Source organism: Trachypithecus francoisi, unplaced genomic scaffold (assembly GCF_009764315.1).
Source record: "Trachypithecus francoisi isolate TF-2019V2 unplaced genomic scaffold, Tfra_2.0 Lachesis_group12, whole genome shotgun sequence".
NCBI classification, from domain to species: domain Eukaryota; kingdom Metazoa; phylum Chordata; class Mammalia; order Primates; family Cercopithecidae; genus Trachypithecus; species Trachypithecus francoisi.
The window spans coordinates 113,841,370-113,865,472 of NW_022681457.1; the positions used below are offsets into that span (position 1 = coordinate 113,841,370).

Consider the following 24,103-nt stretch of genomic DNA (forward strand, 5'->3'; position numbering starts at 1 on the left):
CGGGAGCCCTAACCCAGCACAGGGCTAGCCAGCGAGCCAGGAGGGTCCTGGGGGCTCAGGCTTGGGCAGCGTCTGGTGGGCCAGGGTGGGGCCTTCCTCATGGCCATACTTGGTGTGGATGAAATTCAGTGAGCTGTTTATACAGATGGACATTTTTCAGGCTTTAACACCAAGAGCAGCATTGCAAATGATTCCTGAGGAGGTTTTTGTTTAATTCTTTCTTTTAATGCCACGCAGAGTCTGGGCTTTTTCAAGGTGTCAGGGCCAGGAGGAGCGACTTTGGGTTGCAAATAGCAGCCCCGTGCCTCCCCCGGTATTTGTCAGAGGTTGTTATGGCCTCTGTGAACAACCTGGGCCACGAGGAGAGGGGGGCCACCCTCTGGGCTCTGAGATGGTGCAGACACTGGCACGGCCCAGCCTACGAGAGTGTTCAGATTCCACGGGTTTTTACTCAATATGGCAACGTTGCCTTCCTGGCCCGGCTGGGGTGGGGTGGGAGGGCCCCGTGCCCAGGAACTGTCCACTAAGCAAATCCTTGGGCTAAAGGTGACCTCCGGGGTCCAGCCCCTGTCCACCCACTGAGGGTTTTGGAGGTAGGGCCCTGGATTGGGTCTCAAAATCCAACTGCTGCAGAATGCAGCTCCCTCCCCTGGGCCAAAAAGTGCCCTGGGTCTCTGGAGATGCCCTGACCCTCAGCACAGACGGAGCCAGGCCCCAACAGCACTGGGTCCCTCCGTGGGGGCCTGAGGGGCTGTTGGAGGCTTTCTACTCCGCTTCTTACACCCACCTTCCGAGGCCTCTAGTTTGAAGTCAGAGGTGCCAAAGCTTCCCTGAGCAGGGAAGTCAGTGGCCCCAGCCACACACAGCGGTGTCGATCTCTGTTTGCCTGACCACCATCCCGTCCTGTGCAGGTGGGTTGTAACAAGGTGTACACAAGCACGTCTGACGTGATGACCCATGAGAACTTCCACAAGAAGAATACCCAGCTCATTAACGACGGCTTCCAGCGCTTCCGAGCCACCGAAGACTGCGGCACAGCTGACTGCCAGTTCTACGGACAGAAGACCACGCACTTCCACTGCAGGTAAGCGGGAGCCTGGCGGGGGCCTTCCTGGGCAGAAGCCGGGAGAGAAGGCAGGGACCCGTGGGACAGCCCAGGTCCCTGCCTTGGTGTCCAGCCTGGGTCTTCCACCCGGGGACTGTCCCTCCCAGGACCATGGTGGGAGCAGGGTGGGGCCTCCTCTGGGTCCCATGACAGGTTCCCAATGTCCCACCCAGGCGCCCTGGCTGCACATTCACTTTCAAGAACAAGTGTGACATTGAGAAGCACAAGAGCTACCACATCAAGGATGATGCCTACGCCAAGGACGGCTTCAAGAAGTTCTACAAGTACGAGGAGTGCAAGTACGAGGGCTGCGTGTACAGCAAGGCTACCAACCACTTCCACTGCATCCGCGCCGGCTGCGGCTTCACCTTCACCTCCACCAGCCAGATGACCTCTCACAAGCGCAAGCATGAGCGCCGGCACATCCGCTCCTCGGGCGCGCTGGGGCTGCCGCCCTCGCTGCTGGGCGCCAAGGACACGGAGCACGAGGAGTCCAGCAACGACGACCTTGTCGACTTCTCCGCCCTGAGCAGCAAGAACTCCAGCCTGAGCGCCTCCCCTACCAGCCAGCAGTCCTCTGCATCCCTGGCTGCCGCCACTGCCGCCACCGAGGCTGGGCCCAGCGCCACCAAGCCTCCCAACAGCAAGATCTCGGGGCTGCTGCCCCAGGGCCTGCCTGGCTCGATCCCCCTGGCCCTGGCCCTCTCCAACTCAGGCCTGCCCACCCCCACGCCCTACTTCCCCATCCTGGCTGGCCGTGGGAGCACCTCCCTGCCCGTGGGCACTCCCAGCCTCCTGGGTGCCGTGTCGTCTGGGGCAGCAGCCTCAGCCACCCCTGACACGCCCACGCTGGTCGCCTCAGGAGCTGGAGACTCAGTCCCCGCAGCTGCCGCCTCTGTCCCGGCGCCGCCCACCTCCATCATGGAGAGGATCTCCGCAAGCAAGGGTCTCATCTCGCCCATGATGGCCAGGCTGGCTGCGGCCGCCCTCAAGCCCTCTGCCACCTTTGACCCAGGTGAGCAGGCTGGGTCCTGCCCAGAAAGCAGGCACCTTCTGGACTGGGGTGGCTGCCTGGCCTCAGGCTGCAGAGCAGAGTTGGGGGGTGTTTGGAAGAGGTGTCCGTGTGGCCCCTGCCTGCCAGCGCCCCCTCGTTGCCTGGTCTTCGCCCCCATCCTGTTGGTTTCTGTGTGGGGCCCCTGGTTCTGGCTGCCACAGTAGGGGGACCATGCTTCTGTTTCCCCATTTGTGAGCTGGGGGCAATGGTCCCTGCCTCCTCGGCTGCCCCATATCCCTGGGGCCACTGCAGGTCCCCCCTCCCTGTCTGCTCACCCTCCCACATCCCAAGTCCACCCCCGATGAGGTTAGGCCCAGGGCCCCTGGCGTGCCTAGTGTTTCCTCCAGCTGACCTGGAGGGGGGCCTGCGTCCAGCCCAGCGGTAGGGTGCCTGCACCTCACACCTGGACACCTCCAGGCCCAGGCTCCATCCTCCATGAGTGCCGTCCCAGTAGGACTTTCCAGACAAGGGAAGCCTTCTATTTTGCACTGTCTGACTTGGCAGCCACTGGCCACCTGTGGCTGTTGGTGCTTGAAGCTGGGTCTGTGATTGGGAAGCGGGATTGTCACTTTAAACGGCCCTGCCCTGTCAAACAGAAAAGGGCCAGAGCCCCGGAGCTGCATCTTCCTTCTTCACGCTGGTTCACTGAGGTGAACTCAGCAGGAAAGGCAGCTCTCTTTCCTGCCTTCCTATAATTTCATAAATTTTCCATTAGAAAAAGGCCCCTCCGTTTTTCTCTGGATTGGGGTGGGGGTGCTTTTCTGTTTACCTCACTCTTGTCCCCGTTTCCCTGCTCTGGGTAGTTCCTATTTGTTGAATCCTTGAGGAGAGTTCAGTTCACATCTGGGATGTGGCTCATTTCACTTATTCATTCAACAACCACTGATGCTTGCTGAGAGCCAGGCTCCGAGCCGGGTGCTGGGGACACAGCAGGCAGGATACCAGACAGAGCCCCACGCCGTGGAGCCAGCAGACGGTTGGGGATGGTCTGTCCCAGGCACATGGCTAGGAAGTGGTGAACCAAAGCGCTGCCCGCAGGAGTGGGGCTCCGCTGGGCCTAGATGCCCTGTTCCCATTAGAAACCCTCTCAGAACCAGCTGAGACTGAGGGTCCCTGTGGCCTAGCCCGGGGCTCTGCCCACACCTCGCAGAGGCTGCCAGTGCCTGGCAGGGGAACTGGGCCATGTTTCCCTGGGACCTTGGGCAGGTGACTTTGGAGAGCTGCTGGAATGTGGAGCCCCTAGGTCTGAAAACTCTCACAGGCCCAGTAGAGTGCTCATGCCTGGCGGCTGCGCAGAGGGACCACCTCTTGGTCTAGGCATGGGTGGGGCCTCGCTGGCCACGCCCCTCCAGCCAGGGGCCTGATGGATGGGGCAGGGCCCACTCCAGGGCCACCTGGCCTCAGTGGCCAGACTGTCAAGTACTTTGTTTTCATTAGAAAAGTCTCCTTCTCCCAAAAGAAAGGTCAAGCGCAGGGGAGGGGGCCGTTTTATTTTTTAATAAAATGCCACTTGCTGTCTCTGAAACAGCTCTCTGTCAGCTACAGCGCCTTGGGGCAAATTAATATTTCCGTCACTGGGGGAATGTGGGGGAAGGCTCGCTGGACGGCCCTGTCAGCAACTTCTTTTACCCCTGCTCTGCTGGCCTCCTGCGGCCTCACCCGCCCAGCTCCCTTCCGGACCCAGCTTGGCCCAGCCTGGCCTCGTGTCCCTGCCCCGGACAGCTTGACTGTGAGGTCGCCTGGTGTGGCCGCTCTGATTGGCCATCGGTCCCATCTCCCTGACACAGCAGAGGCCCTTCCCGGGCATACTCCGTGCGGGGGCCGTCACCCCGGCAACCGCGGGCTGGGGACCACAGAGGGGCCCTCCCAGTCCAGATCTGCCACTTTCCCTCAGCATTAACAGAGTCTTTAATAAAAGCCTAAGCGGCAGCCCCACAAATTGACTGTGACAGTTGGTGGAGAAAACGAAGGGCCCCCGCCCCCACCCCAGCCCCCTCCCCAGCCTCCGGCCCTTCTCCTCCAGGAGGCCCTGAGCCAGGACAACTTTGACATAATTTTGCAATAATTATCACTTGAAGAATTGCCACACAGGAGCTAGCGTCGCGAGCGATCACGTCAGCGGGAGAAGCGCTGACCAGCAGCCGGAGCCCACCCAGCCCACTGCCCTCCCTCCAGGGGGCACGGCTGTCTGTGCCCAGGCCAGGCCTTCAGCCCCTCTGACGCATCTTTCCTCCCCTCCCCTGCAGGAAGCGGGCAGCAGGTCACCCCAGCCAGGTTCCCCCCGGCCCAGGTGAAGCCGGAACCCGGTGAGAACACCGGCACCCCAGGCCCCCACGAAGCCTCCCAGGACCGCAGTCTAGACTTGACTGTGAAGGAGCCCAGGTGAGGCGAGGCCCCCATGGGAGCCAGCCCCGGGTACCGCACCTTCGAGCTGGAGCCCCGGGGGTGGTCCTGCTGGGGCAGTTGCAGCGGGCATGGCTGAAGCCCTAGGGTCGGGCAGGGAGGGTGAGCCCCAGGGCCCAGGCCCTGGCCGTCTGAGCTCAAGCCCCTTGGTTTGTGTGTTCTAGTAATGAATCAAATGGCCACGCAGTCCCGGCAAATTCATCTCTTTTATCCTCGCTTATGAATAAGGTAAGAGCCATCCATCACACGCCTCCCGTTCCCCCACCCAGAGAAATTAAAGCTGTGCTGGGGGGTGGGGGGATGTGTTTGTTTTTTAATGTTTTGCCTCTAATAAGATGAGTTTGTACCATTTAAATTTTGAGGCCATTTTTCATCAGATATAATTTCAGAGCCACTGCTTACAAATTAATTTAATGAACTGGCTGAAGAAATATATTCCAGCCTCTGACACCTTTTTTTCCCTTCAGATGGAGGGCTCCAAAAGCTTTTCCAGAGCCCTTCAACTTCGTTCGTGCCTCGTTATTAATTTTATTTATTTATTTTATATATATTTTTGTTTGTTTAAAAGGAGAGGGGGGAGGGGGGTCTAAAGTGGGAGCAAAACATCAATTTCCACTTTTCGGGTTGAGTAATGGTCTCGGACGCCTTCCGGAGAGGTCGCTCTGGAATATTTATTTTAAATAATGCAGGGTCTTTGTAAATTATACATCATCTCAAATATATTTTTCCCCTTCACATGATACATTTGACTACAGCAAGATTAATTCGGTTACTGTACACAAGTGACTGCCCTGAGGAGGGGCCGGGCCTGGGCCAGACCTCTCGCCGCAGGGGTCCCAGCCGGGCACTTGGTGGGGAAGGAGCCTCGGTGGCCTGTGGCGTCCACTCCTTGGCCACTTGCTCTCTTGCTCTCCTTCCCCTTCCTTTGGCCTCTGCCCCCACGTCCCCCTCCCTTCCCTTGGAGCCTTGCAATGACCCCCTCCCGGCCACTGCAGCGAGCCTGTCTGAGTCTCACCCGTGAGACTCCCTCCCTCCTTCCCTCCCTCTCTCTCTCTCTCCTTTGTGGGCCTCCTCTTGTTCTCAAGGAATTCATAGGGGTTCCCCCATCCCTCCTCCTTCTGCGCTTCTTTTGAAAACCTTCTGGCAGGAAAATAACCAGGGAGCCGCAAAGTCTGGGGAAAGATGGGCTGCAGCGTGCGCCCTGAGTCGCGGCCTCGGCTTGAGTGATGGATCCTGCGGCACGGGCTCATGTGGGGGAGCCCTGAGGAGGCCTCACAGCTCCTGGGGTCAGGGCAGCGCAGCAGGCTCTCCATTCAGAGAGGGCCTGGCCACAGCCAGAGCCAAGCAGGCAGGCCGCGTTCTCTGCTGGCTCTGAGGGCTCAGTGGGTCCCAGCAGCCCAGAGCTTCGACTGTTGCTCCCCAGGCAGCCTTGTCTGTGTTCCAAGCTACCCCAGCCCCATGCTCGGCCTCTGTCCTCACAGATGTCTCAGGGCAACCCTGGCCTGGGCAGCCTGCTGAACATCAAGGCGGAAGCGGAGGGGAGCACCGCTGCAGAGCCCTCACCCTTCCTGGGCAAGGCCGTGAAGGCGCTGGTTCAGGAGAAGCTGGCAGAGCCCTGGAAGGTGTACCTGCGCAGGTGAGGGACTGCCGGCCGCACCCACCCGTCCTCCTGCAGCACCCGCCCCGGAGCCCCAGGCTCTCCTCTAATGCCGGCTCCTCTGGCTAGGTTTGGTACGAAGGACTTCTGTGATGGCCAGTGTGACTTCCTCCACAAGGCCCACTTCCACTGCGTGGTGGAGGAATGCGGCGCGCTCTTCAGCACCTTGGACGGGGCCATCAAGCACGCAAAGTGAGTAGGGTGCTAGGGGTCATTTCAGCAGAGCCCCACTGATCCCAGCCTGGCTCTGGGGTGGGTGGGGCTGGGGCTACCACAGCAGTTCCCGCTAGACCACAGAAGCTGAGTTGGCTTCTCAGAGGTGCTGCCCCAGCAAGCGTGGGCTTCCCATCCTCCTTCACACATGCAGCCTTCAGCCAGGGGCTCTGAGCCCCTGTCCAGGCCCCGCCTGGGGCCCTGAGCAACAGCTGCTGCTGCACCCACATTGCCAGGGCAGCCATCAGTCCCAGCACATGCTCCTTGCAGAGCAGGCCAGAGGGGCGCAGAGCCCAGCTGGAGAGACTCGGCTGTGACCTGGAGCAGGAACCCTAGCTGAAGGCCTTTCCAAGCCACAATATTACATCTCTAGGTTACCTTTGACCTAAAAATAATGAAATGAATTTGTAAATCCTATTGAGTTAAAAGACTTCGAGCCTAGCCGCCCACTTATAAGGGAACTCAGAACTTGCAGTCGTTTAAAACAGATCTGCAGTGCTCCCAAGGCTTTTCCAACCGCGTAGGCACCCTTGGCTGTAGCACGCGGGAAGCCTACTGTGAACATTGAGAATCCTACCTTTAAGACCTCCGAGCAGGTTCTGGAAGGAAGGGACTTCCTGGGGCAGGGCCTGCTGTCACACACATGGAGGAGCTGGGGACTGAGGAAGGGCACAAGTAGGAAGGCATGGTTAGGCCCAAGCCAGGAGCCCAAGTTCGGACCCAGAGGACATGGCAGTTTGCCCTCCAGTCCTTCTGTCCTGGTGGGGTCACAGGAGACTTCCGGAGCTGAGTGATGGGGATGAGTAGGGACGGACACCGGGGTCCAGGCCTGTGATGGGGTCACATGCATGCCCCTCTGCACCTGTCTTCACTGCCCCCCATGAGACCCCCTCTTCTACCTCTCGCAGCTTCCACTTCCGGACAGAGGGAGGAACAGCAAAAGGAAACGCAGAAGCTGCCTTCCCAGCCTCAGCTGCCGAGACCAAACCTCCCATGGCCCCCTCATCCCCTCCGGTCCCTCCTGTCACCACGGCCACGGTGTCCTCTCTGGAGGGGCCCACTCCCAGCCCGGCCTCCGTGCCCTCCACCCCAACCCTCCTCGCCTGGAAGCAGCTGGCTTCCGCCATACCCCAGATGCCTCAGATCCCAGCGTCAGTGCCTCACCTGCCCGCCTCGCCCTTGGCAACGACTTCTCTAGAGAACGCCAAGCCCCAGGTCAAACCCGGATTCCTCCAGTTCCAGGAGAAGTGAGTCCCTTGATGAGCCGGGAGTCCCGCGTTCCCCTCGCGTCTCGGGAGTAGGTGCTAGCAAGGGCGCTAGGAGGCCCTGTTTCTCACTGCGGATGGCGCTGCTGTCCCCAGCTTCTCTGGGGCATGGCCACTGGGTGATGTCCTTCTAGCCAAAGATGCTGCTGCTCCTACCTCACTGCCTGTCCCAGAGCAGGCCGGCCAGCATGGGCCAACGGTGGCGGCAGTGGCCGCTGCTCCTGCAGGGCATGTGGTGATCCTGCCAGGGCCAGCTGGGGTGGACTGGGCATGGTGGTCCTCAGAGGACGTCTCCCAGCCTGACAAGGAGGGCTGCGTCTCCCTCCAGGCCTCTGTATTGGCCTCCTCTGTGGCTCACACCCATGGCTGAATCTCTTCAGGGCACGTGAAGTCACAGGTGGGGCACGAGGGGGCCAGGCCCCTCCAGGCTGTCACTGGCCTGCACAGTGGTCTGAGCTCTTGGGTGGAAGGGACCCTCCTCACTGGATGGTGGTGGCTCCTTGCAGGGAGAACGGTGACTTTGTACTGTCATGTGTGCGGCTTCCTGTTCTCAATAAAAGTAATAAATTGGATTATTTATATCGCCTGAGTGGCAGCTGTCCTCCCTCTCTGAGCACCTGGGGCTGGGCCCACAGCATGGAAGGGGCCCGGCAGTCTTCTCCGTTCCCCCCACCAGCTTCCCCTCCCCTCCTCCTCCCCAGAGTGGCAGCTCAGGTTTCCCAGGCCTGGTCAGAGTGCCCACCGTGGGTCCCCTGGGAGGGGACTACAGTATTGCCAACCAGAGTGGAAGGCTGGCACCAGTGTCCTCCCACACACACCCCTGTGCATCCTGGAGGCGGCCCAGGGCAGTCCAGCACACCGCCTCTGCCCCAGCAGCTCTCCCACTCCGCCGGCAAGTGGGGTCTGAGTGGGTGGGCACCATGGGCTCCGAGCTGACCCTGGGGAGCCCAGCAGCTGTGAGCCCCCAGGAGCTGACACCAGGCACGTGCTCCTGCTTGCTAAGGGCCTGTGGCAGCAGCGCTTCCTGGTGGGGCCGAGCATCCATCTGCAGTCTGTCAGTCAGCCACATCCACTGCGGCGCCCATGCCACACCAGCCAGGGCCTCACGGCACTCCGCCAGGGCTGGCAGCACCATCCTTATTTTCCAGTCCAAGAAGTTATTCCAGCCATCCTTATCTATAATCCTGAGGTGTGGCTGTGGAAACTACGTGTCCCAGCATGCAATGCTCTGGGCACCCTGCATATTGCAATTCCTGTGCACCATGCAGAGCTCCTAAAAGGAGGCAGAAATGCATGCTGGGATCTGTAGTCTCTGGCTGAGTCATCCTGTTGAGCAGGACAGCAGGCCAGGCCATCCCTCTTGGTGGTACCGCTGGTCATGGGGGAGTGAACTCCAACACAAGCGAGGTCAGGACACCCGCAGGGAAGGCTTGGGAATGGCAATAACCTTCTGGGCTGTGGTTTCCTTCCAGCGATCCTTGCCTTGCCACGGACTGCAAGTATGCCAACAAGTTCCACTTCCACTGTCTCTTTGGGAACTGCAAGTACGTCTGCAAAACATCTGGCAAGGCCGAATCCCACTGCCTGGACCATATCAACCCCAACAACAACCTGGTGAACGTGCGAGACCAGTTTGCATACTACTCTCTGCAGTGTCTCTGTCCCAACCAGGTCAGCATGGCGGGCCGGCCCAGGAGCAAAGTAGGGGGCAGGGAGGTGCAGGGCTAGCTCAGGGCACAGGACAGGCACCTCTTGGCAGAGGCTCCATTTCTGACACCTTGCTTAAATGGGCCTCCCGGACTCTGGAAAGGGCACTGTCTGCCCCTAGGCCCCTGGAGGCCCCTGGGCAGGGGTCCAGATTGGTGCTAGTTGGTGAGGTCTGACACCTGAGTGGTGACTCAATGCTGGGCAGTCACCATGCCTTTGACATCATTCTTGCCTATCCTGGAACTAGCTTTATGCCCCCTTTCTCCAAAGCCCTAGAATTTTCTAACAGGCCCATTGTCCATGCCCACACAGGAAAGTCAGATCAGATTCACCTTAAAGGCCTGACTCCCAAGACCAGGAGGGGCTGCCTGAGGGGGAGCCTGGGTCCAGGTGTGCTAGGATAGAGCAGTGATGTCTGCCTAGGTCTAGGCATACAGGGAAGACTGTTAAAATAGGTTCACGATGTCTGCTGTAGGTATGGGATTGCAGATAGACTACGAGGTTACCAGGTTAGGATGCTTTAGTGCAGTGACTAAGGGCATGTACTGCTTTTTTTTTTTTTTTTTTTTTTTGGAGATGGGTCTCCCTCTGTTGCCCAGGCTGGAGTGCAATGGTGCAATCTCGGCTCACTGCAACCTCTGCCTCCCAAGTTCAAGCAATTCTCCTGCCTCAGCCTCCCGAGTAGCTGGGATTACAGGCTCATGCCACCACACCGGGCTAATTTTTTGTATTTTAGTAGAGATGGGGTTTCACTGTGTTGCCCAGGCTAGGCTCGAACTCCTGAGCTTAGGCAATCCGCCCACCTCAGGCCTCCCAGAGGGCTAGGATTACAGACGTGAGCCACCGTGCCCAGCCCTGCGCTGCTTTTTAATATGCGAAAGGTGTTTCTGTGATCATCAGCTTCTGAGAGAGAACACATGTGCCAAGGGCCCACACCACAGTCTCAGGCCCGGGGCAGACAGGAGCTCACCAAAGTCACCCGCCTGTCCTGACACTCCCATGTCTCCCTGCAGCACTGCGAGTTCCGAATGCGCGGGCACTACCACTGCCTCCGCACCGGCTGCTACTTCGTGACCAACATCACCACCAAGCTCCCCTGGCACATCAAGAAGCATGAGAAGGCGGAGCGGCGGGCAGCCAATGGCTTCAAATACTTCACCAAGCGCGAGGAGTGTGGCAGGCTAGGTACCGAGGGCCTGGGCTGCGGGCAGGGACTTCCAGTGGGCATCAAGGCCATGGCCCCTGTGGCCTGGGCCGCCTCTCCTGGTACCCGTGTCCTGTCCCCCACCGCAGGCTCCACGCTTTGTTGAAGGTGTCCCAGATATCACAGGCTAAGCACCGTCAAGCTTGTGAAACAGTCCAAACCCACAGAGCCCAGCAAGAAGGGTGGGGGTGACTCATACAGGACACTGCCCTTCCACCCCCAGACAGCGGCCCTGGGACCTCGTCGTGAGCATCCAGGGCCTGGGCGTGGTTCTGTTTTCCTTTTCTCATCAAGAAGTCGAGCAGGGAAGTCTTAGGAGTTCAAAGTTCTTTGCTCTGGGATCTCTTTCCATGGCTTTCATGATGAGGTTTTTGTCCATGGTGAGCTACAGTTTGTTTGTCCATTCATCCATTTTGCAGTTACTTATGGAGGGACAGCTCTGTGCCAGGCTGGGTGCTGTCACAGGGGTGGGGGTGGTGACAGTGGTGGCGGCTCAGATCTAGTAGGGAACGGTCAAGTTCCCCATGGGCTCAGCTGGAGCATCCGTGACCCGGAACCCAGGAAGGGGCTGCTGTGGCTTTGGGAAGGGAAGCCACTGATGCCTGAGAGGTAGCGGTGCTGCTGGGAGCCGAGTCTCGGCCCCTGTGCACGGCCTGCTGAAGCGGCAGGACCCTCCCTAGGAAGAGACCAGAACCCAAGGGCAGGCGGGAGCCAGGCCGCCAGGCAGAGGCGCCTGGGCTGCAGGCAAGGCCCGTTGTGGCCTGGTGGTCGTGGCAGCAGGGGTGGGGGCTGCTGCAGTCTGGTCCTTCCAAAGGTGAAAAGGTGACATGTTCAAAGTCAACCGCCAGAAAAAGGAAACAAACCTTGTCTTCAAGTATGAATTCAGAAAGGAGTGCTCGGCCAGGGAGAGGGCTGGTAGCCAGGCCAATAAGTGTCAACACTCGTGGCCTGTGCTGTCCCTGGGCTCAGTTTACAGATGTCAGGGTATTCTGCAGTTGCCGTTATTTACTCAACTTGTGGTGTTTTTGGTGATAATTGGGGCCAAACAAACCTGGGGGATGACAGAAGACACCTGGCCAGCCTGGGCGCCATGGCAGCGGACAAGCCCTCACCTGCCCCAGGATGCTGTTTCAGTCCCGCCTGCTCTGTTTGTTCTCGGCCCAGAGCAAGGCAGGGGGTGCTGGGGCCTGGGCCGAGGGGCCAGCAGCACCCCGAGCTTCCCAGCAGAGATGTGGGGGACAGGTGGTTTGCTGAGAGGTAGCTGGCCTAGTGTACAGGGCCCATGAGGGTCCCTTGCCCTGGAGCTGTGCACCTCCCTGCGTGTGGGCCAGGGGATGGGGACCAGCCCGGCATTGTCACTTGCCTCTGTGCCAGGCTGGAGAGGAGGCCCAGGGTTTGGACAGCCAGGTGGCTTTGGACTTCCTGACCTTCCTCCTAAGAGTGCCACCTTGGCGCAGCACCCTTCCCCCAGATGCCATCTGCCTCATTGGCCACACTGCCCCCATGCCTAGAACAGTGCCCGACAGACCCTGGAAGCCATGAGTGCTGGCCAGCTGGGGGGCTTATGCCAGGTGGGGCTATGTCCACAGGCTGCAAGTACAACCAGGTGAACAGCCACTTCCACTGCATCCGAGAGGGCTGCCAGTTCTCCTTCCTTCTCAAGCACCAGATGACCTCCCACGCGCGGAAGCACATGCGGAGGATGCTGGGGAAGAACTTCGACCGTGTGCCCCCCTCCCAGGTGAGAGCCCTCCCCAGGTGAGAGCCACCCCCAGGTGTGCCCCCCTCCAGGTGACAGCCCAGCCAGGGTGGCGGGAATGCACCATGGTCCCACGCTCACTCTCAGGCCTGTGCTGCGTGGAGCCTCAGCCTGCCCTCTGTGGGCAGCGTGCCCCACAGCCCCACTTCCTCAGGGACCCCCATGTCCTTTCAGGGCCCCCCAGGCCTGATGGATGCTGAGACAGATGAGTGCATGGACTACACTGGCTGCAGCCCGGGCGCCATGTCCTCTGAGTCATCCACCATGGACCGGAGCTGCTCCAGCACCCCCGTGGGTAACGAGAGCACTGCAGCAGGTGAGCTGCAGGCAGGGGCTGCTGGCAGGGCCAAGCCCCACTCCCAAAGCCCAGCACCGGTGGGTGCAGCTTGGGACAGAAGGTCCGGGGCACACGGCCTCCGAGGAGGACAGGCTGGTGTGCAGCAGAGCCAGCTGGTCTGTGGGACTGAGTCACTGAGGCCCCTCCCGCCATCCTCCCGCCTCCCCGGCGCTGCCCTTCGTGTCAGTTTCCAGGAGAGGACCCTGGGCCCATCCTCTATGAGCCACAGCGGGAGCAGCGCAGCCCTGGCCTCCTTCCTCTGCTGCCTCCCACCTGGCCTGGGCCCAGCGCCGGTCCTGCCCGGCACACCTGCCCATGTGACCCCTGGCACCGCCCTGCCTCTCTCTCCCCCTGCCCCCTCTTCTTGTGTCCCTCTCTCTGCTCATCCGTGCACACATTTTCATGCCATACCTGCTTCTGCCATCGGGTTTCTCATTTTGGTTCTTTCTGTTTGTTTGTTCTTTGTTTTGGTTTCTTTTTTTTTTTTTTTTTTCTGCTTTTCTCCACCCTCTCCAGGCTGCCCGGCTCCTCCTCCTCCTCCTCTTCCTCCTCCTGCGGCCGCTGGTGATGAGGCTGCCCGCGCGGCCCCGCAGCCGCCAGCGACTCCATCCTTCTCGCCGGCCACGCTCCGGCCGCCCCTCCCTCCCCTCCCCTGCCTCTTCTCTCCGTCCTGTCTCTCATACTCTCTGCTCAGTGCCACTCTCGGAGCCGGCCGGGGCCTGGCCCATCCCACCTGCAGCCCGCCCAGCTTCCCGCCCGTCACTGCCACTCCAACTCCAGTAAAAAGTGACGTCCCCCTAGTTCAGGATGCTGCAGGTAATGCGCATATGCCTTCTCACCGCCCCTATGGTGGTCCGTCACTCCAATCCACCCTCTAGGCCATGCTCCAGGGCCTGACCCTTTTCTGCAGCCAGCCAGGCCAAGGACGGGGCCGCTCTGCACCCCTCACAGCCAAGCATCCCCGAGACTAGAGAGCGTAGTCTCCATCCCAGGGACAACTCCTCGTGGCTCCTGCTCAGTGCTAGGCAGGCCAGAGCATTGCTGCTAGGGATTCTCCCCTGTTCACAGCGGCTCAGAGTCCCAAAGAGGGCCGATCCTGCCGGAGGCCCTGTGCAGTCTGCCTTCCTTGGCCTGGGGCAAGGCAGGACCTGTCCCTTCTACTCTGAGGAGTCCCCCTGGGATCTGGCACTAGGGAGCGGTAGAGGATGCTTTCGGGAAGATCTGCTGGGGTCTGGGACCTGCCCAGGTTCAGAGGGTCCAGATTCCAGCCTAAACCCCGGCCCACACCCAAAGCTGAGCAGTAAGTGGAAGTCTGTGGACTCAGGCCCCAGCAGTGCTCAGGGGCAGAGGCACCTCCCATTCCACCCCCATATCTGATACCCACTGGGATGGCATCTGCCCGCCCCCTCCCTTGAGCGTAGATACCACCCGGGCTCTGACTCCTCTGCTAATTTTTGCCTCACGTTCTGCCTGAGTACAGGCCCCAGGAGTTACGACCGGGGCAGGGCCGGGCCTCCCCCACCTCAGGGACTTCCGGCCATTGGAAGCTCTACTCTGACATCACCAGGCCCTGTGACTTCAGACCCAAAGCAGCTCCTCACCCACCCAGGTTTTGGGCCTGAGGCTATCCCTTGCCCCCTGCCTGGGTGCCCCCACACCGTCACAGCCCTTAGTTTCTCTCCGTTTTTGTCCACTCAGGGTGGGCGATGGGGCCTGGCCTGAAACGGGCAGGGCAGACATTTGGTAGCTAGAGTGACTGCTGGGCCTTCTAAGCAGGCTCTGGGAGAGCCAGGCAGGTCAGCCGTGTGGGAGGAGCCCAGAGGCTACCCATGCGCTGGTGGGGCTGGTCAGAGAGCTTCTCTTATTGTTTGTGGGGGGTGGCGTGGGGAGCCAGGACTAGCTGCCTGTGCCTCTGGCAGGAGCTAGGGCTTCCCCTCACCCATGGCCATAGGGGCACAGGTGCCTCCCAGAAAGGGTTACAACCCTGGCCTTGGCAGGGGGACATCCTAAATCCCAAGAAGCATTCTGGGCCAGCTGGACATAAATGGGCTCAGCTCCCCCAGCTGAGCCCCTGCTCTGGTCCTGACCCAGGTAAATTATGGCTCTGAGCAGAGGACAGAGGCATTGAGCTCCCTGAGGCCTAGTCCTCCAGTAGGGTTGTCCTCTCCCAGCCCTTGGGGTAGACAACCCCAACAAGACCTTAAAGAACCTTCTGGTACCAAGGACAAGGTGCTCCTTAGGGCAGGGAGTTGCAGCCCCGCACAGCCCTGGGGCACTTGGCACCCCTACTGTGAGTAGGCAGCTCCCCCTGTGCAGACAGGCGCAGCCAGGGAAGCCGGGTAGCCCGCGGGAAAGGAGCGGGCCTGTCCCTCATTAGAGGCAGGCATAGCTGGCGTCTTGGCACGAGTCCAACTTGGGTAATTGCACTCTGCCGACCTAGATTCCCCCCTTCAGCTTCAATTAGCGCCAGGACGTGTCCTCACTTCCCACCCAAACTGGCCAGGAAGCAGCCACCACGTCCCCCAGAGCTGGTTGGGCTGCCACTCCGGGGGAGAGGCCTGTGAGGTCCTTCTGCAGACAGGGATGAGGAGGGGGAAGCCCGAGACCGCTCCTGTGCCGGGGTAGGGAGGGGGCTGGGCAGGAGAGGCCTCCCGAGCCAGGGGAAGCCGAGGGCTCCCTAAATGCCGCCCTCTGGCGCCATGCCAGATCAGGGGTCCCGTGTGGGTGTGACCCTGGGATGGTGCCCACGTGGGTCCCCCTTACCCACTGACCTCCCTGCCCCTCCCCAGGGAACACCATCTCCATGCCGACAGCCTCGGGGGCCAAAAAGCGCTTCTGGATCATCGAGGACATGTCGCCCTTCGGCAAGCGGCGGAAGACAGCGTCCTCCCGGAAGATGCTGGACGAGGGCATGATGCTGGAGGGCTTCCGGCGCTTCGACCTCTATGAGGACTGCAAGGACGCGGCCTGCCAGTTCTCGCTCAAGGTCACCCACTACCACTGCACGCGTGAGAACTGCGGCTACAAGTTCTGCGGGCGCACGCACATGTACAAGCATGCGCAGCACCACGACCGCGTGGACAACCTGGTGCTGGACGACTTTAAGCGCTTCAAGGCCTCGCTCAGCTGCCACTTCGCCGACTGTCCCTTCTCGGGCACCAGCACGCACTTCCACTGTCTGCGCTGCCGCTTCCGCTGCACCGACAGCACCAAGGTCACGGCGCACCGCAAGCACCACGGCAAGCAGGACGTGATCAGCGCCGCGGGCTTCTGCCAGTTCAGCTCCAGCGCCGACTGCGCCGTGCCCGACTGCAAGTACAAGCTCAAGTGCTCGCACTTCCACTGCACCTTCCCGGGCTGCCGTCACACGGTGGTGGGCATGTCGCAGATGGACTCGCACAAGCGCAAGCACGAGAAGCAGGAGAGGGGCGAGCCCGCGGCCGAGGGCCCCGCACCCGGGCCTCCCATCAGTCTAGACGGCTCCCTGTCGTTGGGCGCCGAGCCGGGCTCGCTGCTCTTCCTGCAGTCGGCGGCCGCAGGTCTGGGCCTGGCGCTGGGCGACGCGGGCGACCCCGGCCCGCCCGACGCCGCCGCCCCCGGGCCGCGCGAGGGCGCCGCCGCCGCCGCCGCCGCTGGAGAGTCCTCGCAGGAGGATGAGGAGGAGGAGCTGGAGCTGCCGGAGGAGGAGGCCGAGGACGACGAGGACGAGGACGACGACGAGGACGACGACGACGAGGACGACGACGAGGACGACGAGGACGAGGACCTGCGCACCGACTCGGAGGACTCGCTGCCCGAGGCGGCGGCGGAGGCGGCGGGCGCGGGCGCGCGGACCCCGGCCTTGGCGGCGCTGGCGGCCCTGGGCGCCCCCGGCCCCGCGCCCACCGCCGCCTCCTCGCCCTAGCGGCGCCCGCGGGTGGCCCTGGCGCCGGCCTCGGTCTCGGGAGCGGCGCCACCCCGCGCGAAGCGGTCCCTGGGCAGAGCCCCGCGCCCCGCCGGTGCTTCCGGACCCCGAGTCCGTCTCAGGACAGAGGCGGGGACCCCCCTGGTGCTCCGCGGCCGAGGACACAGGCGGCGGCGGCGGCCGCGGCCCTGCTCTAGGGAGGCCGGGTCTCTTCAGGGAAACAGAAGGTGCTCTTGTCCCGGGGTAGGGAACCGAGGAGCAGGGATCCCGGGCGAATGGGGCGCAGCTCCCGGCCGCTGTCCCGGCGCCCCTCCCCGCGGCCGCTTCGGCCCCCGCGACCATTGCTCAGGACTGGGACGGGCGCTGGGGGCCACCGGGACCCCCACCCGGCGCCACCAGGGCGGGGTGGCTCCTGGAGCCGCTGGCGGGGCCTCCCTCATGCAGCTAGGATCCTCCCCCCTGCCCAGGGGGAGACGGGCAGAAGGCGGTCAGCACGGGTGACACTACAGGGACCGTGGAGGAAGCCTCATGGGAGTAGCAACCACAGAGCTCCAGCTCAGCCCCACCCCAGGGCCCGGCTGCTCCCCCAGGCCTGGGTCGGGTCTGTTTGGTGACTCCCTGGCCCCATCCTCCGCCCCAGGGAAACTGAGGCTGCATCCAAAACCCAGAGCAGCCCGCTGGGGGCCGGGGCAGGGTCTCGGCCACCCTGGCGGTGCGAACAGGAAAGATGCGCTTGGTTTTGGCTTTAATATTCAAAATGGAAAAAAATACAAGAAAGTTGTACAGTATTTTTCCTGTAAAGGTTATTATCCTACATAGAACAAAAAGGAAGAAAGCAGGCGTGGTGAGAGTGCAGACCCGCCTGGGCCCGGCCTGAGGTTGGAGGCTCAGTCCCGTTTCTCCCGTGGGATTTGGTCCAGCGTTTTTTTGTAGAGGCCTTAACAGTTTGAGGCTGTCTGTCTTCACACTAGCACTGATGGGAGCTGCGTGATTCCAACTCTTAACTTGAATTTTGTAGAGACAAGAAAAAAGGACTATTACTGTTGATCCAAGTTTGTAGTTAATTTAACATTTGAGTTCTCTCTTGGTGATGCGTGTGGCTTTATAGGGCTTTTTTTTTTTTTTTTTTTTTTTTTCCAGTTTGTTTTATTACTTTGTTTGGGATGCTTCTTTGCTGGTGCAGTCTACCCAGATTGGGTTCCCTTTGCAAAACATCCCCCTTCCTGGAGATGATGAGGCCATCCAAGCCCCGGCCAGGGCCTGACCTGGCAGGCACACACCTGGCCGGTGGCTCTGAAGTCCCCGGGGACCGAGTCCCCTGTGAGGGCAGGCTGCCCGAGGCCACACCTGCCCACCTTCCCTACTCCAGGCCACCAGCTGGTGTCAGATTGGGCCACAGGGAGAAAACAGGCCTAGGAGGGAATGGAAGGCTGGTGGGGAGGCTGTCACCCTGAAGCCTTCTCCCCAGAGGTCTCCAGGGGGAACCTGGCTCAACTGGGGGGCAGTGGTTTACTTTTCCCTTTTTTCTTCCTTTCTTTTGTCCTCTCGGCTGCCCACAGCCAGAAAGCCAGGACCACCCGAACTGGACAGGGAGCAGGGAGGGAGGAGGGGTCGCACGGAGCGTACCTGATTCAACAGGAAATCAGTTGTTTTCTAAAACAGCCCCTACCAGAGCCTCCTGAACTCTGTGGGTACCACATGCTGCTGTGAGCATCTGCCCAGACAGTGACCCGCCACGGCCCGGGAGTCTGTGGAAGGAGTTTTGTAAAGGAAAAAAATACACACACACAAAAACGTTTTTTCAATGTAGCAAAATCAAACTTAAAAAAGAAGAAGAAGAAGAAAAGAAGATACCGACAGTGCGGAGTCTAGCCTTTTGTAACCTTCATATTGCACATTAGGACTACAAGCCATTGCTAGCTCATTTTGAATTTTAACGTGTAATTTTTGTTTTATTTTCTTTCTGTGGGGAAAACAATGCTTGATCCACCAATGCTCTTTTTAATGTTTTATAACTATGTATGTGTATATATATAAATATAAAATAATATGTATGCACATATGTGTGTGTATATATCTATATGTATATACATATATAGATATATAGAGATATATAGAGAGGTTTTGAGACAAAAAGAAAATGCAGAACGTGAAACCCGAACTGAACAGCGTGTGCTCTGATTACTTGAATCTGGTCTCCTCGGCACCTGGTTATTAAGAACTGAATATTTTTCCACTTGAATTTAGTGCTATTAGAAATTTAATATATGTGTTTTATTTATTTGATTTTTTTTTTTTTTTTTTTTGCATGACTGATGCAAGGTTTGACATTTTCACTCAATAAAAACTGGAAAAAAATCTATCAAGTTATCTTTTATTTTTAAAATCACCCCCAAGCGGCTGGCCATGACTCAGCTACACCGGTGGGGTGAGGGGAGGAAGACTGGGTGCGCTTCGACCCTGGCAGGAAAAGGGGGGGAACAGATCAGTTTTGTCCCTGGGCTGCTGGGGACAGAGGTAGGGGCCTCAATTCTGGCCTGGCCAGAAGGGTGGTCTCCTCCCCAGTCCTGCCTGAAGCCCCCACTTGGGGCTCAGGAGCCACCTTTGGGCAGAGCCATCTGACACCAAGGCCTGGGACGTCGGACAAAGGTTCTGCAGCCTCCCAGGACCCCCCACCCCAGCCAACCCTCTCCTCTCCTGCTGGGCTGCTGGGCCGGCGTTGGCAGGGCCACCCTCCTGCCTCCTCCCTCGGCTCCTTCCTCCTTCCTGCAGGGACCTGCCCGGGCTGGGAACGGCGCGTACCCGGATCCGATCCGGATGCTGGCGCGGCTCCTGCCTGGAGCACAGGGTGGCAGAGCCAGAGGGGGCCGATAATTCCTGGGTCTGTAGCCACCAGCCCCGAGCCTGAGCTGCCAGCCCTGGTGGCACCACGGTTGGCTCCCTTGGAAGCATGGAGGTCAGAGTGTCCACCAGGCCTAGCCTGGAGTGCAAGCCTCCGAGGCACTCCACGAGTTTGCCCTGACACTTCCAACTGATGGCCGGCTTCTCATGACACCACATCATGGGAAGGACCTTGGCAGCCCTGCTCTGAGCCAGACTCCAGGTGGCCGGGGCTTCCTGGAACCTTGGGGAGGGGATGTGCGCGGGATCTGCCACATTCTTCCACGCTGAGGAGTCTTACCGCCTCATCACACCCCAGCCATGGGATGCCACAACCACTTGCCCGACGAGGAAACAGGCAGACTTGGGGGCTGGAAAGGTTCGGTCACCGCAGCACGCTTCTCCCTCACTGAGCCTGGCACCAGCCGGCCAGGCACCAGGGACCGGGGGCGGCAGGGGAGTGGCCACAGCCCACAGCGTCCAGGCCCGTGTCATTTCCCACCGCAGAAGTGCGTCTCCAGCCCAGCCCTGGCGCGCGGGCACTCCCTTTCTTCTTTCCTCCTGGAACGCAGCCCACAGGCTATTTACATAAATATGTTTGTAACAGACATGAAAATACATACTTTTTTCTGTCTTATTAAAATGTTCAAGTTGGAACTCGCCTATTGTTTGTGGATATCTTGATTCTGTTAAATAAAACAGTGACTAATTTATGGGATAAAACACAAGTTCAACAAATTAAAACCATTATTGGAGCTTCCCAGGCCCTGGTGGGCCTCCCGTGGGGCCTGAAGCGAGGCAGGGAGCCAAGCCCTGAACAGCCGGTGGGTGGGTGGTGTGGCCACAAGGCTCCCTCTAGGCACCGGCATAGTGGGCAGCTCTCTGGGGCAGCACTGACTCCTGGGGCCCAGGGGAGGGAGGATGGGGACTCAGGGCGGTTTGCTGACCTTGGCCAGACCCCAAAACTGCCCCCTGGTCTTCTGGGCCTGGATGGACCTCAGAAGGCCTCACCCAGGGCTGATCCAACCTCACAACAAGTAGGGCCCTGAGTCCAGCCCAAGGAAGGGGCACGGGGACTCCGGAACCTCTCAGAGGCATCTCAGGGCCTCAGGACGGAGCACTCAGGCCAGCCCGTGGTGCCACGTCCCAGGTCCCGCCCCAGAGGGTGGAGAGAAGCTCATACCCCCACTAGACGTGTGTACCCACTCTTGAGACTGTCCCCGAGAGCTGGGAGGGGGCCTGTGGCTGCAGGTCGGGATGGGCCCAGGTCCCACGGCACTCCCTGTGGCTTGTTGGACTCAGTAGGAAATGCAGTAAAGCATGTTTTCCTTCTGGGATTTAATTAGCTGTGGTGTGTGATGCTCCTACACCCGAACCGGAGCAAATTCAAGAGTTTTGCAACCTCTTGGAAAGGGCCAGAACCCGCCGCACAGGCTCAGGGCTGAGCTCAGGGGCCTGCCCGCCTCCCACAGACCTGGCCCAGCAGGGGCGCCACCAGCAACCTGAGTCACCCGTGTGTGCCGGGCCTTGGCACTCACGAGGCGGCCTTGCCCCAGCCTGGACACGGCGACAGACAGCCCCCTTTCTGGGCAGCATACCAGGCCACTGGGCAAAGGCCAGCTGCCCATCCACTGTCACGGGAGGTGGCCCCGGCCCCAGAGGCAGCAGTGCCCTCTGAAGGGCTGGAATCCCAGAGCCTTGTCTGAGAATGAAGCAGCCAGACCCCGGCCATCCTTGCTGGGAGGTGCCTCTGCACCCTCTGGAGCAGGTCAGGGAGAAATCAGTGGCTCCCAGGAGGCCCACAGCCAGTGCTGGAGCAGCCGGACCCAGTGGCTTGGCCTCCAGTAAGCCGCGTGCCCCACACCACTGGAAGGAGGCAGGGATCCTCAAGAAAGAACCTCCCTGCCTGGAGTCTCCCTGAGGCTGGCTCCTCGCCCTGGGTCTATAACGCATCTGGACCCCGAGTGTCACGGTGCTGTTTAAAGCCATGACCCAGTCACTTTAAAGAAGGTCCTTCCAGTATCTGTCGTGGAGCAAGGAAAGGTTTCAGGCATCCCTCTCATGAACATATCATACATCTTCTTTCTTCTTCTAGGAGAACACAAACTTTAACGTGCTCAATGACACTAAGTCATGATTCAGGTAGTTATCCCTCAATGCCAGCCAAGATTTCAGACCCGTTTTGCATTAAAGACAGTGCCAAGGCTGTGGTCTGAGCAGTGGTCTGCGTGAGCAGGTGTCGGGGGAGGACAGGGGGACCTCTCGAAAAGGATCAGGACCCACTGGGCCCTGCATGAGTGTGAGGGTGCCACACACATGTGCACATGCATGTCAGCATGTGCCAGCTTGGGCGTGGTTCCCCCGGCCAGGCGGTGGCCTGTCCCTGGGTGGGAAGCCCCTGTACACAGCAAAGGAGCAGGGGCAGGAAGAGCGGCCAGGCCCTGCAGGTCTACCTGGGTGCTACACCTCAGGTGTGCACCTCATCTGAGGCTGGAGCTCCCACCTGCATGCGGGTCTCACTGGCGCCTTCGCGCCTGCCCTGTCTGGAGTCTCTGACCTCTTCTTTGGGTGCCTTGGCAGAAACCAGTTTAAACAAACAGACAAATTAAGTCAACTCCTGGGGACGGAGATGTCTGACCCTTGAAGAATGGCCCCTGCTTGCTCTCCCCCTCCCTCCTGGGCTCTGGGGCAGGGACAGGGTGGTCACCTGGAGAGGGAGGGGTCTGGGGCCAGGCCAGAGACCCAGCGCCTCCATGCTCCTGGCCGGGCCACCAGGAGGGCAGAAGCGAAACCGTCTAGAAAACTCTTCCACCTCTACCTGGGTGTGAGGGCCCCGAAAGGTGAACACAGCTTGCTCAGATGCGTTTATTAAAAACAAGGAGAAAGAAAGAGGGAAAGAGACTGTGTGGGCACACAGGGAGCCGACGGATGGGTGGCAGGTTCTCACCTCTCTGTCCCCTTCTCACACCCCACCTGTGGGCACAAACTCAGCAGCCCCGTCCCCTGACCCAGGTAGGGCTCCCTGCCCCAGCTGGGGTCCTGGGATGGGACTGGCTCCAGGAGCCCTGGCTTTTGAAGGACTGGGCAGCCCCAGGGGGGCAGAGGCCCTACCATCTCCCGAAAGCAACTACCCTGCCTCCTGGCCTGGTCCTGCGTGTCGCAAACACCAAGGGAAGTCCCCTGTCCTTCCCAAGCTAGATGTCCCTGCCCAAGGCAGAACCAGCGAGTCACCGGAGGAGCAGGGACAGACCCTGGAGACCGAGGGAGCTAGTCCAGGGTGAAGTCAGGGCGGCCGTCCTCTGGCCTCCGAGCACGGGGCTGGTTCTTTCCTAAAAGACACTTTATAAAAATACATTGTAATTGAGTTTAATAATCTTCTCCCTTCCAGAAAGGCCCGACAGCCGCTGCTTGCTGCTTACTTCTGCCCCATTCCGAATATTTTTACCTTATTTGGATGAAATGCATTATTTTTCTAATGAAAGGCTTTTTTTTTTCAAAGGGCTGTTTTCCCTGGTCCAGCAGCTGGCTTTATTAGGCAGCACTCCTGCCGTTTTGGGGAGGGGTTTTCTCTCCCTGAAATCACGCCAGACTCTCTGTCCTCAAAAGCCGAACTCGGTGCTCAGGACCCACAGGGGCAAAAGGCCTCCGGGCCCAGGTTTCTGTCTGTTTCTCCTCCGCACTTGAGCCTCAGGATGTGCCAGCTCACCGACCCCAGGTGGGAGAGCACTTGCCCTGTGAGGTCTCCATTGCCCCCACCCCAGGGATAGTGAAGCCCCAGGGAACCCCTTTCTTGGTGGCCCCAGCTCTCCAGGAAGACACGGGGCCGGGCAGCTGGCACTTCACTTCCACAGCACCGACCTCACAACCCTGGCTTCCCTTCCTCCCCAGGGCATCTGCCCTCTGGTCTCCCTTTCTGGTCCCGCTGCAGGAGGGACCTCTGAGAAGTTACAGACAACGGCTACCAGGCACCAAATGGGGTGGGGACTCCTCAGGAACAGATCCGCCCACAACGCAGGCCTGTGACCCAGCAGGTCCGAGGGTGGGACACAGGCAGTCACCGTCCCCAGAGCCAGGCCGAGGCCTGGCCCACCTGTCTGCCCGTCCCAGCTCCCAGACACTGGGACTCCTGGGGGCCTGGTAGGCAGGACCCCCTCGTCCAGGTGAGGTGGCAGCCCCTGGACACTGAGACACCTGCTTCTTCAGAGACGGCAAGGAGGCCAGGGAAGAAGGAGAACAAGCCGCAGTGTGACACTGAACTGTCCCTGCGGAACACGTGGCTGTAAACAGGAACTGCAGGAGCGTCCTTCTAGGTGACAAGCATGAAAGACGCAACCCACAGGCCAGAAACCAGATTGGGGCTGGACCCTCCCGCAGGTGGGTGCAGCCTGCTCCTGGGGACCCTCCAACGGGTAGGTGCGGCCCGGTACTGGGAACCCTCCAGTGGGTGGGGATGACCTGCTCCCAGGGACTCTCCAGTGGGCGGGGGCGGCCCAGGCCTGGAGACCCGTCACTTTAACAGGCCCTGTGTTCCCAGCATTAAGAAGGGTTTGCTGCAGGGGCTGGAAGCAAAACGTCTGAGACAGAACAGCCCCAACACCAAGCCTCTGAGCCCAAC

At 60.1% G+C, this 24,103-nt stretch overlaps 1 protein-coding gene and 1 pseudogene across 6 annotated transcripts in view; both read left to right on the top strand.

Moving 5' to 3' along the window:
• Positions 1–18,966, top strand: part of CASZ1 (castor zinc finger 1) — a 160,809-nt gene extending 141,843 nt beyond the window's left edge. For 3 of the 5 annotated variants that reach the window (XM_033228407.1, XM_033228405.1, XM_033228406.1), the window contains 13 exons: positions 912–1,084; positions 1,279–2,120; positions 4,406–4,541; positions 4,727–4,790; positions 6,044–6,198; positions 6,289–6,411; positions 7,341–7,679; positions 9,170–9,368; positions 10,418–10,589; positions 12,198–12,349; positions 12,542–12,683; positions 13,221–13,520; positions 15,494–18,437. In XM_033228407.1, the coding sequence (XP_033084298.1) occupies positions 912–1,084; positions 1,279–2,120; positions 4,406–4,541; positions 4,727–4,790; positions 6,044–6,198; positions 6,289–6,411; positions 7,341–7,679; positions 9,170–9,368; positions 10,418–10,589; positions 12,198–12,349; positions 12,542–12,683; positions 13,221–13,520; positions 15,494–16,608 (3,912 nt within the window). In that variant the 3' untranslated portion in view covers positions 16,609–18,437. Of the gene's footprint in view, positions 1–911; positions 1,085–1,278; positions 2,121–4,405; positions 4,542–4,726; positions 4,791–6,043; positions 6,199–6,288; positions 6,412–7,340; positions 7,680–9,169; positions 9,369–10,417; positions 10,590–12,197; positions 12,350–12,541; positions 12,684–13,220; positions 13,521–15,493 lie in introns of all 5 variants that reach the window. The other 2 variants (XM_033228410.1, XM_033228408.1) reach the window with 2 other exon arrangements.
• Positions 17,746–18,437, top strand: LOC117093334 (annotated as a pseudogene). Its single transcript, XR_004441105.1, has one exon. The product of XR_004441105.1 is annotated as an uncharacterized LOC117093334 (transcript).
• Positions 18,967–24,103: the final 5,137 nt, after the last annotated feature.